The sequence below is a fragment of the Colletes latitarsis genome, chromosome 6 (assembly GCF_051014445.1).
Source record: "Colletes latitarsis isolate SP2378_abdomen chromosome 6, iyColLati1, whole genome shotgun sequence".
Taxonomy (NCBI): Eukaryota; Metazoa; Arthropoda; class Insecta; order Hymenoptera; family Colletidae; genus Colletes; species Colletes latitarsis.
The window spans coordinates 27,128,891-27,141,529 of record NC_135139.1 but is presented as its reverse complement, the minus strand read 5'-3'; the positions used below and the strand labels follow the sequence as shown (position 1 = coordinate 27,141,529).

General features: G+C 30.3%; 2 protein-coding genes across 4 annotated transcripts; one reads left to right on the top strand and one right to left on the bottom strand.

Annotated features, from left to right (window-relative positions):
* Positions 1-177: 177 nt before the first annotated feature.
* On the top strand, positions 178-6,990 carry Flr (actin-interacting protein 1 flr). Its single transcript, XM_076766487.1, has 13 exons — positions 178-329; positions 1,286-1,407; positions 1,488-1,578; positions 2,123-2,270; positions 2,594-2,761; positions 3,041-3,209; positions 3,339-3,467; positions 3,715-3,819; positions 3,893-4,213; positions 4,618-4,737; positions 4,813-4,971; positions 5,493-5,643; positions 5,761-6,990. The coding sequence occupies exons 1-13, from the start codon at positions 314-316 to the stop codon at positions 5,868-5,870; spliced, it is 1,809 nt and encodes a 602-aa protein (XP_076622602.1). The 5' UTR covers positions 178-313; the 3' UTR covers positions 5,871-6,990.
* On the bottom strand, positions 6,269-12,619 carry LOC143342520 (uncharacterized). 3 transcript variants are annotated; one of them, XM_076766490.1, is made up of 5 exons: positions 12,524-12,619; positions 12,208-12,446; positions 10,518-10,709; positions 9,894-10,070; positions 6,269-7,683 (listed from the first exon to the last, which is right to left on the bottom strand). In XM_076766490.1, exons 3-5 carry the CDS (start codon positions 10,698-10,700, stop codon positions 7,018-7,020), a joined length of 1,026 nt encoding a protein of 341 aa, XP_076622605.1. In that variant the 5' UTR covers positions 10,701-10,709; positions 12,208-12,446; positions 12,524-12,619; the 3' UTR covers positions 6,269-7,017. The 3 variants fall into 3 exon arrangements, with proteins under 3 accessions (XP_076622605.1, XP_076622603.1, XP_076622606.1); XM_076766488.1 differs by lacking the exon at positions 12,524-12,619 and having other exon boundaries at positions 12,208-12,518; XM_076766491.1 differs by lacking the exons at positions 12,208-12,446; positions 12,524-12,619 and adding an exon at positions 11,846-12,188.
* Positions 12,620-12,639: the final 20 nt, after the last annotated feature.

Here is a 12,639-nt window from a genome sequence, read left to right as displayed (position 1 = left end):
GACGCTAAAATCACCTCCGAATTTTCAGGCTCGTACGTAATACAAGCACAGAGTATGCTTGCTGTAACAAATAGAAATGGCTATGATTCTGTCGAATATGAAAACGGTACTTAAGGTGTCGTTGTATTGCTAGTCGTTTGTCGATCTTGCTTCGTTGTGATCAATGCTTCGGCTAAATAAGGCAAGGGCGGAACGAGTATTTCGTTGGAAAGTGTGTGGGGGGGCGGCAGAGAAAGATACGAAGGAGGCATTGAACTGATTCCCATTGTTGAGTTTTTTCAAGTATTATTTAATAGAAATAAACGGAATAAAAATGTCCTATGAAACAAGTAAGTGCCGCGTAAACGTTTCGTTGGCTTTTAGTATATATCCGTCTGTCTATTATCATCTGTTTTGTGTGAATATCGCATCTTTCAATTTTCCGGTTTCTTATCTCGAGCCGAATCATAACACTTCAAATGCATCAGTGATTCACATATGCGGTGTCACGATAGACTACAAACCAAGTGTTTATAATTTAGTTCGAATTTGTTCACATTTACGAAGACTAATGTTCGAACGATCTCTGTTTAATTTTTATTTTTCGTTTTGTTACCCGGTCTCCTTCATTGCACTGGTGGTAGTTTATTTTACACCACTTTAAAATGTATCATTTTTATTATCTAATTTAAGATACGGTAAATAATTGAAATAACTGAGTCTTGTCAGATTCGATTCGATTCAATTCAACGAATAAGCAAAAAAATGATAATGGTAATAATATAGAAAAATATAAAAAATAAATCTTTATTGAAAATTACTGCTGACGTGTATTTAAATTTACGAAGAGAAATTCGATGAAATCTATTGTAATTAAATTTATTAACTTGAAAAAAGAATTACAACTGTTCAAATATTATATGATGCATTGTATAGTATTTCTTATACTTTAAGGTATATATTAAGATATATTAGTTGAAATTGAGTAGAAATAAATTTTCTGTAAAATATTGAAATTGAATGATTGTAATTTTAGACCAACATACAGTTTACATGCTCAAAATAATTTGAAATATTATACATTGGACTTGTGCCAATGGATCAAGGAAGTATATTTTAGTTTCGGCCAAAAGATATATGCTACTATGCAATTTCCTATTACAAATTATAATTTAACAAAAATTAAATTTGGTGCTATATAAAATCTTTCTTTCTTTTATATTTTATTTAGTAGTTGTATAATCTAATTGATATTGTTCTGAGATGTTGCTTGAAAGTTTTATTAAGGTTTATGTTGTATTTCCAGAGTACATATTTGCTACATTACCGAGAACACAAAGGGGACAACCTCTTGTATTAGGTGGAGATCCTAAGGGGAAGAATTTTTTATATACTAATGGTAATAGTGTGATCATTAGAAACATTGATGTGAGTATTAAAATAATATTCTATTTTAAATCTATATAAAATGCTTGAATATATCATTATTTTAATAACTTTACTTTTAGAATCCAGCTATTGCAGATATTTATACAGAACATTCTTGTCCAGTAAATGTTGCAAAGTATTCTCCAAGTGGATTTTATATAGCTTCGGGTGGTACGTAAAATATCAAGAATAAACTACACACACACACACACAATAATATATACAAAATATGCAGAATGATACATTTAAGGGTATATTCTATTGTAAAACGAATAGTTTTAGGTCTTTTTTGATCATTTTTCTGCAAAGAACTATACACCTTTTTTTTTTTTGTCAAAATTTCTCGCACATACTTATCAATATTCGTGAAATATGTAGAAATTTTTTTAAAGTAAAATAATCATAATTTACCATTTTGCATGTTCTAAAACGTAGTAAAAAAAAAAAAAAAAAAAAAAAAAAAAAAAAAAAAAAAAAAAAAAAAAAAAAAAAAAAAAAAAGACGGGTTTCAAATTCTATACTTAAAGCTACAGAATGCATAAATATTATTATTTGTTAGCAATTTATGTTGAATTTATGTTGCATATCCCAATTGAAAAAAAATTTCTATTTTAATGTAACCATTTACATAATGGGTTTGAATAAAAATATGTGCAATCATGGTTCGTAAATCTAATGTTAAATATCTCACTTTACATAAGGCTATCTGTTACAGATCAGTCGGGTAAAGTACGTATTTGGGATACCGTTAACAAAGAACATATTTTAAAAAATGAATTCCACCCTATCGGAGGACCCATTAAAGACATAGAATGGTCGCCTGATAATCAGCGTATGGTAGTAGTCGGCGAAGGAAGAGAGAGGTGAATAATATAAATATTTGAGCATTATAAACCAAAGCAATTACCTCTGTTTTTTGAATTTTAAGAAATTTTAGTGTCAAAGCACTTGATTAATATACAACTTTTCATATTTCAAATAAATTTCTTTAACAATTGTACTCGATGCTACAAATTGGCAAAAAGACATTTAAATTTTAAAAGGAACCGTAAGAAAGGATGTATATTATTTCATAAATTTTTTTATTTTTCGGTCTGTGGTGTTAATCGATTTGACAAATGAGTGATCCATTTATCGGTGTTGTGTCAGTTTGAGTAACAGGTCTATTTTTCGTACGTGCTTTTAGATTTGGTCATGTATTTATGGCGGAAACCGGTACATCTGTAGGTGAAATTTCTGGTCAAAGTAAGCCTATTAATTCGTGTGACTTCAGACCAGCGAGACCATTCAGATTGATCACTGGAAGCGAAGACAATACCATTGCCGTTTTTGAAGGCCCACCATTTAAATTCAAGTATGTATTGTATTTACTAATATTTGATTTTGTGTATAAGATGCATGAGATACGTGTTCCCCTGGTTTTCATAAGTATACAGTAAGGAGCACATATGGAGGAAGGTTGGGTAAGTTAAAATGTTAAATAAACTGCTGTGAATAATTATAAACTCAAACACTTTCACTGTTTTACTTCTATATTTCCATGAAACAACTAATCATCAGTTGAACAATAATAAGTTTTGTATACATATAAGTTGCTTTTTTGTCGCTTTAATTAGTGTTGTTATTTATGCAGAATGACGAAGCAGGACCATACCAGATTCGTACAAGCTGTACGTTACTCGCCTAGTGGCAATCTATTTGCATCCGCTGGATTTGACGGGAAAGTATTTATTTATGATGGTACAACCTCCGATTTAGTTGGAGAAGTAGGATCACCCGCTCATCAAGGCGGAGTATATGGAGTAAGCAAGTCAAATATTCTTCAATCCTGAGGTTTAACATTTTTTTTATTAATAAAATCGAAAAATGATCATGTTCGTATCAAAAGTAGTATTGTACGTATTTTTGACTACTTTTTTATAATTGTATAGATAGCTTGGAAACCCGATGGGACGCAATTATTAACTGTTTCTGGTGATAAGACGTGTAAGCTGTGGGACGTAGAAAGTCGCTCGCTGGTTAGTGAGTTCAATATGGGTACAACGGTTGACGATCAACAGGTATATCACGTTTCTCATTATATCATCAAAATATCGGAAAATACAGTGAACAAAATTAATGTTCAGACATTGTAAAATTTTTACTTTATTACGGTGTAATTTTATTAATAAAAAAAAAACTGGATATTTTCTTACAAAAACTATGAACAAAATTACATCGTGATAAAGTAACAATTTTTAAGTGTCCGAATCATAATTTAATTTTTTGTAAATCACTGCAAGAATACGAAGAATTTCTCTCTTTTAGGTCAGTTGTTTATGGCAAGGAAAGCATTTATTGTCTGTATCTCTAAGTGGATTCATTAATTATCTCGACGTTGATAATCCTGAGAAACCAATTAGAATAATAAAGGTAAGAAAATTCGATTGTGCAATAGAAATGCTGTGTTTTACAGTATATGTTTTTAAGTTGTTACTTTTTTCAGGGTCATAATAAACCGATAACAGTATTAACATTGAGTCCTGACAGAAGTACGATCTATACTGGATCTCATGATGGGTATATTACTAATTGGAACGCACAAACGGGAGAAAATGATCGTGTTCAGGGCCACGGTCACGGAAATCAAATTAACGGAATGAAAGCTACGAAGAATTTACTTTATACCGCTGGTATCGATGACACTTTGAGGACGGTTGAAATTCCTACAAATTCATACACGGATACGTCTGTAGTTAAACTGGATTCTCAACCGCGAGGTTTAGATATTTACAATGATATAGTCGTAATTGCAACTGTTCGGCAGGTAAGATTATATTAATTTTCAAAAATACATTCGACCCATTGACCGATGAGCGAAATTTGTAAAATTTCCTCTAGGCAAACATTTTATTTTTGGATAATCCGGAATCACATAATCTAAAATTTGTTATAGTATTTACTTTTGTAACACTTCGAAGCTGTATTGCAACAATTATAAGTTATATCAGAACACGAAACAATTAAAATAAAATAATTCTGTATAAATCCATATTTACAAAAATCTAAATAACATTTGTTATGTTTGGTTCATGTTGAACAAGGAATTTCTTTCGTTCGTATTATAAAATTATATACTTAAACATATATGTATATCGCACAACACATTTCAGTCAACAGATGATTTAATTAAATCGGCGTGTCTTTTGTTAATATTAATTTTATTTTCAGATCACCGTTACCCAAGATGGTCGAAAGGTGTCGAGTGTACCTATTGATTATGAACCGTCTTGTGTGTCAATTAATCAGGAAAATGGTGATGTGGCTATAGGGGCTACATCAGACAATACAGTAGGTTTATTAAATGTATTAGTGGTTGTTGTTACGAAAAATTAATACAAACCGTTTCATTAATGAAAATTTCAGGTTCGTATTTATACACTATCAGGTACAAACATGTCGCCAAAAACTGAATTGGAACATTTAGGTCCAGTCACAGATGCCTCTTACAGTCCTGATAGCAAATATTTAGTTGCTTGTGATGCAAACAGGAAAGTGATCCTTTATGTTGTTCCAGAATATAAGGTACAAAGTTATCACAAGATTGACAAACATGAAATATGTCTAAAATGTGAACTGTTTATGTACAGTTGCGAGTAAAATATTATTGGCTTTCCAATAAGAGCGATTGAATTTAAATAAAATGAAAACTAAAAAGGATAAGAGAGCTCCTCGAATTCGATAATTATTGCGGTTATGGCAATTGAAAATTCTAATGCTCTTATTAGAAAACCTTATACTACCTGCTTTTAAATTAAATCTTTGATATTAAATAGTTAATTAACGCAGAATCCTACTATTGCTACTACTATTAAATTATGTCTCATGCTTTTAATGCACGTAGTGCAAATAATATATCTCACTGGCAAAACATACGTATAATTATTAGTACATGTATGTTTTATATACGAATTTGTTTGTAATATTTTCACCTCCTAAACACTTTTGGGATTTTTAGAGGGTGAGTAGAGCTTTCGCTTCAGTTATCGCTGTTTGTACAAAATGTACCTTGAATAAGTATCGTTTGATGAAATGTAATTTTACAGCTTGCACACAATAGGGAATGGGGTTTCCACAATGCAAGAGTTAATTCCGTAGCATGGTCTCCAAATTCGGATATGGTTGCAAGCGGTAGCCTCGATACGACGATCATCATTTGGAGCGTGACAAATCCAGCGAAACATACCATCATTAAAAGTGAGAATTGTTTTATACGTGATTTTATTTTTTAAATATTATATTTATCGTTCTTTGTAATTGTAATCTATAATGGAAATTAATTTATCGTTGAAACGTTGTTTTGTTTTGTTTCAGATGCTCATCCGCAAAGTCAAATAACGCGTTTAGTTTGGCTCGATGAGGAAACATTGATTTCGGTCGGACAAGACTGCAATACTAAAATATGGCGTATAGAAAAGATTTAATTAATTTTTTTTCAGATATTTATTTCTTTCTTTTTTATTTTTCAAGAGCTTATCTTTGAATGCATTTTATTTATTTCGTAGTCGATAGCCGATGGACATTGTATATTATTTTTTAATAACGATACGCGAACATGATTAATCAGATTATACTGTGATCTTTTACATTCGGTACTGTGAAATAATCCAAACGAGTACATTTACAAATGAAAATTATCGCAATCTTTTTTACATTTTTGCGCAGTGTCAATTACGAATAAAAATTTCTACGTACTGTAATTATTTTTTCAGATGTTACAGTATAACGAGAGAGTATGTACTGTTTTTGATTCTTCGATTTTTTTTTATTGGGTGATCTGTAAAAAGAATAATTTGTGAGAAAAAAAATCAAAACGAAAAAATTTGTCTACTCTGTCTTTATTGAAACAGCGTAACAATAACAAGAAAAACAGTAACAATTCGAACACTAAGGGTCTCGAGGAACGTGATCACACTTTTTAAGTTATTTGTACATTTAAAAACAAAATAATTGGGTGTTATTATAACTTGCCTTAATTCTTAATCAGTCTAGTACTGAATGTCTCTTAAAAAGAAAATGAGGTACATAAGTTTTTTTTATGTTCAAGTCGCCTCCTAAATTCACTCGTTTAATAAAATATTCAACTTTTTATATTCAACAGCAACAGTTTACCTTTTCCATGGAAACAGTTGAGGGATTATATAAATCGGGGAGTCTTTATATTGCTTTGTTTTTTTTCTTTTTTTTTTCTTTTTTTTTCAATTCATTGTACTTAAACACTATATCAGACATTTTTCAAACTAAATTGCGATAATGTGACTGAAATGTAATTACGCGGAAGGTGTAACTTAGATAAGGAAGCACATTAATAACTTAATAATAAAAATCAAAATACTTTCATAACGATTCGACCTTTTCTCGACCAAAAATCCGACTCTTTTAAAAGTTACTTCAACGATAAATAATAAAAAATATTAAAATTTAAATTTTTAACATTAGTTTTTAAGTTAAAAAAATACTCAAATTTTGAAAAAGTCGAATAGCGTAACATCAATTTTTTTTTGAAACAAATTAGGTATCCTGAAAGGGCATGAATTGAACAAAGATAATCGTCTATATGAATAATAACTCCTATGGTTTCGGTGTACTGTATCGTGAACGTTTTTGTGGCGAGGCTACAGGATGTCTGTAAGAAACGTGTTTCCGGAGCGCATCTCGCGATCTTGATACGTGTGAACAGGCCGTACAACTATATGAACTATTACTATGAGTTTCCATGTGTACCCGCAAATTATATTGATTACTTAATTGTTTTCCACAGATAAGGCAAGTGACACTAGATTTATTGTAATTTTGCGGATTTCTACCGCTCATGGAGCTGGTAAGAAATTTGAAATTTGCATCCCAAACGGGCGGTGGTTTTGTGTCTTCCACTGGAGTAATTTGATCTTCCGATATTGGTGTACTTTCGTCCATTCCACTGTCCGAATACCCTTGCTCCGCATACTTATTGGACGAAACGTTAACAGAAGGAATACTGACTTTTTCTCTCTGATTTAACTTTGCGTTAATAGAGTAATAGGGTTTGGTCTTCACGCAATACGGTATACTTTCTTGATCATTGAACGGTTCTTCTGTACTTTCCGTTACTTCCGTCGCCAAAACTGTTTCTAAAGACTCTCCGCCTGTGACACTATCTTTACTTTCTTTCTTTATCGGTGCTTCGGGTAACGTTTTCTCTTGTAATTGCGTCGGCGGAGTCTGAACATATAAACCATTGTCGTGTCTTGAATTTTTCTGTAAAACGCAGAAAGAAACAAATTATTATTATTATTATTATTATTTATTATACTAATTTTCAAGCTTGAATATCAATTATCGATCTTCACTTCACTTCACTTCACTTTATTTTTCACAAGTATCGACAAGTATGAAATTTTCTGTTCTACCTAGCCTCGGAGATCGCTAAATAGTTTTTTTTTAGTATTGAAAAACGTCAGCAAAATTTATTTCAAAAATTTCCGAAAGTATACGTTATATGATAACATTAATATACGCATTTTCTAAACGTAATGAAGTTCAAACTGAGATTTTTCTTTTTCATGTATCTTATACTAGTTTGTTATTTTGTGTAAAAATTATTCATGCACTGCTTTTCTTCTTCTCTTTTTTTTTCTTTTTTTAAATAAAAAATAAGACTGTTAAATATTCGTACATCAATTCTAAATATTTGTTATAGCCACTCGCGACTAAAGTATTAAGCATTATTGTAATGCAAAGTACACGTATTAAAAAAAAAGAAAAAAAGAAAAAAAAACTTTCGATCGTTCTAAAAAATTTCTACCGAAAGTTTAGTCGGTGTAGAGATTCTTGGAAAAGCTATTTTAGATATACCTGTAAACTCATTCTATGGGGAAAGGTTCCATGGGATGCATCCACTTGCATTTAGTTGCAACACACACAACGACCTTGATCTCGTGGATATCGTTTATATTCATTATCGTTCCTTCGATGCACGTATGAACATAATATGTGTAGTAGATAATTCCTTCGTGAGGTACTTCTTGAGGAACGACAGTGAATGTATTTAAGTGACCTGAACAAAACAACACGATCATAGGGTAATATAAAGATTAAAAAAGGAAGAAGCGAATATGCAATTTTTATTTCAGATATTACTTTCTTACGATATCGTATGAAGGAAACAATACTTTAATCTTTAATATCGGAGTAATGTTTAATACACTTAATTGTTCAATGTTTTTGCATGCAAATTACGAATATGTTGTAGAAAATGCAATAACTAATGGAATAATGTACTTTAAACGATAAAAATGAAAAATTTATTGATATTTACCTTATTGAATTTTAAAAAAGATAAGTGTAAATCTCTGATACATTAACGAAAATAAATTTCATTTTGATAATTTATTATTAAATAGTTTCCAAATAATTCCATATGTTTAATCGAAATTATAATGTATATATGGAAGTTTGGATACTCGTTTAAATTCAATTAATAAAGGATGTTAATATTTAATACTTGTAAGCTGTACAATGAAAGTGTAATTTTTTCAATAGAAAACATTTTGATATTTCTGGACAATGGGTTACACAAGGAAATAACAATTACCAGCAAGGAGTTACTAATGTTTCAATAAGGCATCGAAAAAAAATACATGCTTTGTTACTCATGTTTTATACAATTCACACAGAGGCAAGCTTCATCAGACAAGGGAAAGTAATTTCTTAAATAATACTAATTACCTGTCACTAGAATATGATGTAATTGTCATGTATAAATTAATACTATTTAATTTTATATTGGAATTTTATTTCCAATTAAGAACGAATGATTACATTTTATTTTAATTTCTATTATATTATTCCGAACTTTGCCAGAAATTAATTGCATTGTATTTATATTTATAGATTTATATACAGCTGGAAAAGTAAACAAATCGGTATTTTCTCAAAGTATAAACCATAAGAATATTCTCCTAAAGTTCGTATTTTTTTTTAAATACAAAAGTTATAGAATTTTGCCAAATGTTTACAAGATCCTTAGAACTTCTTAAGGCGAGTCAGGATTTTCGAAGAAGTCAGATACAGTTCATCTGAAGCAGCAAAAACAGTCAATCCCGTTTAGTGAGGTTTAATAGTTCTTTTTAACTAAAATTTTTTTTAATCTAATAGTCTGATTAAAATGAATTCGTACAATTGGGCCTTCTTTTTTAATGTCCAACTGCATATAAACCCTTGGAATGCAATCATGCTTTTGATGTGCAAAGCATTAAGATGAGAGGTTTGGTAGAACAGTTGTAGAAGAAAAACACATAAAAGTATTGTATTCCAAGAATAAAAGTACACATTCAAACAAAACGATAAAGTATTAGAGTTCTAAAATACCATTAGCTACGACACGAACTTACCAGTCCATAGAGTTTTGTGCAACCACTGCTTTGTACACTTATTATATTAATGAAAATATAGACAAATTTCCTTACCCCAGCGATGTCAGCTAGGCCACGGATATGTAGAGTATCTGCCATAGCCAAAAGTGCAGGTAATTGTTCTTGATAAATATTCACTTCACCATTATACATAAATGTGACTAATGCACATAAATTTGCATATTCCATGCCTGGCAATACAATTACAGGATGTTGCAAAGAACTTAAATCCTAAAAATTTATTTACATTGATGTAACACAATAGTCCAATAATGTTAATATTTTAATCGATAATTAATAAAATAGTGTTTGATAACACTGGTCAATGGCAAATACGTATTCATCTAAGTAATCAATTTTAATTCCCATTATGACTCTAATCACAAAAAATGAAAGTTAAATTCACACATTGGTTCTACTTTTTTTTAAACACAAACTAGAAATGGCAATTTTGTAATACCTACAAAAGGGTCAATTTGCAGACTTATTCTATGTTTAATAGCTTTTTACCTAAACGAAATAAATCATGTCTTATATTTTTCAAACCAGAGCCACATCATTCTTTTTTCCTATTTCATTATACAGAAATATATAAAAAGATAATTTAAGGGTAAAGTATACAAGCTATTGTTTACAATTCGTTGACCAGTGTAATTTAAAAAATTGTGCCATGAATACCTTAAATAATTCTTTAAAATAATAACTACAAGCTGATAGGATAATTTTATGTGCGTGTATGTGTCTACCACCGGCGCTCAATGTGACATCCGTTAAGTAACCACCATCGAGCAGTTTAGGCAGCGAACTCAACAATGTGTTTTGAAAATTGTGCCACCGTAAACAAAATTGTTGGCCCTCCATACTTTTGCACTGTGGATTAAAATTATATGATCTTTGAAATCTAATTACAATATAAGAACCTTTATATTTCCATTAGAGAAAATATATTTCACGGTTGATGTTCATACAAAAATTTAAAAGGATATTAAGACAATAAAAGAAAAAACACACAGAAAAGAAACTAAGAAAATAGTACGATCGTATAAAGAATAATATCAGGCAAATATAAACTTTCATCAAAATAAAATAAACAACTTGATCATTACATGGAAAAAGTGAAATAAAGCGGAATAAAAGATAACACTCGTACAGAAAAATATTTGAACACTAACATTTATAACATTCAACTAATTAAATATGTATATGAAACTGGAGCATTTGATACGATATAATAGATGTAACAAGGGACGAACCCTCAGGGTGCATAAGTGAGATTAAAAAAATAATTAAACAATATATACCATTTTTATAATAAATTTATTGTGACTTGCGAAAGTATTTAAATTTTTATACCTATGGATTCCCAAAGTTTCTTGGTAATAGAATTATGCTAATACAATTCTATTGTATTTCAGTGATCCAAAGCATACCGCCAAAATAGTCAAACAATGGGTATTGTATAATGTTCCACATGTGTTGCCATATCCACCGCAAAGTCCTGACTTAAACACTATTGAACATTTATGGGATAAGAGTATAAAGACAATTAAGAAGTATTATTATAATTTAAAAAGAAACATTAAAACAAAATATTATTGAAATATAACAATCAGTTGATGTAAATGTTAATTCTAAGTTAATCTATTCAATGGAAAACAGATTTAGGGCTATTGTAAAAGCAAATAGTAGACCAACTTCCTATTAAAGCTTAATTATTTAATTTAAATAACTATTAAATAACTATTCTATAGTGTTTACAATAAATATATTGTAAAAATGATATATATTATTTAATTATTTTCTAATTTGATTTATGGTGTCTTAAGTCTTAATTATTTGTTATATGTGTCATATTATATCAAATGCTTCAGTTTAACATATATAGTTTAATAGTTGAATGTTATAAATGTAAACGTTTGAATAGTTTCGTGTACGAGCGTACAATACTTTTTCGTACGATCTACGAATTGCGAGGATACTTTGTTAAAAAGATAAAAGTACATTACGATCACTATTTAACTGCGAACAAACACTGCACAGAGTTAACAAGGTTATGTGTCTGGGGACTCTTAATAAAACGGCAAAAACTTTCGTCGCATCTGATACGATCTATTTGTGCCGGACGAAAGGGTAGTTGGGTTACTGCTGGTAGAGCAGTTCGGGAGATAGACAATACTATTTATTTAATCAGGCTGCAGGTTCCAGCCAAGTCTATTATTGTACTTTCAGGTATGGCTGGAGGAAAGGACAGATATTAGCTCGCAATTTATAAAAAAACAACTAACTTTCACTCGCCCACCAATAATCGTATAAAATTCGATTTAAATCTCATAAGAAAACCCGAAACCTTCGTGTCGCTTACCCTTACCTCGACAAATTCGTTTGATAAAATCGACAAAGGTATTCTTTATACGACACTTCACTTCCATCTGGCAAACTTCGCCATAATCATCCGTCGTAACGTAGAAAAAGTATAGCAGTTGTACGACGTGTGTCGATGCCTCCTAAAATCAAAACTAGAGGGCTGCGAACAAGAACCGATTCTCGCAAATATTTTAGAAATACTATAATTTCTACGTTTAAACATTTGTTCGTTTGATGCAAAATCTGCTAGGAAAGAAATTTTTTCGAACGAAACCGAAATACCAGCATATTCCTTTTCTCTTTATTCATTCTTTTCATACCTAAAGTTTAATTTTTAAATGTTATGTCCTGTCACCTGTCGACGTATTAACGAAGCGTCCAAAATGACTTTGGAAAAAGCGAACAGGATTAATTCATTTTTTTGTTTTTCAGTCAA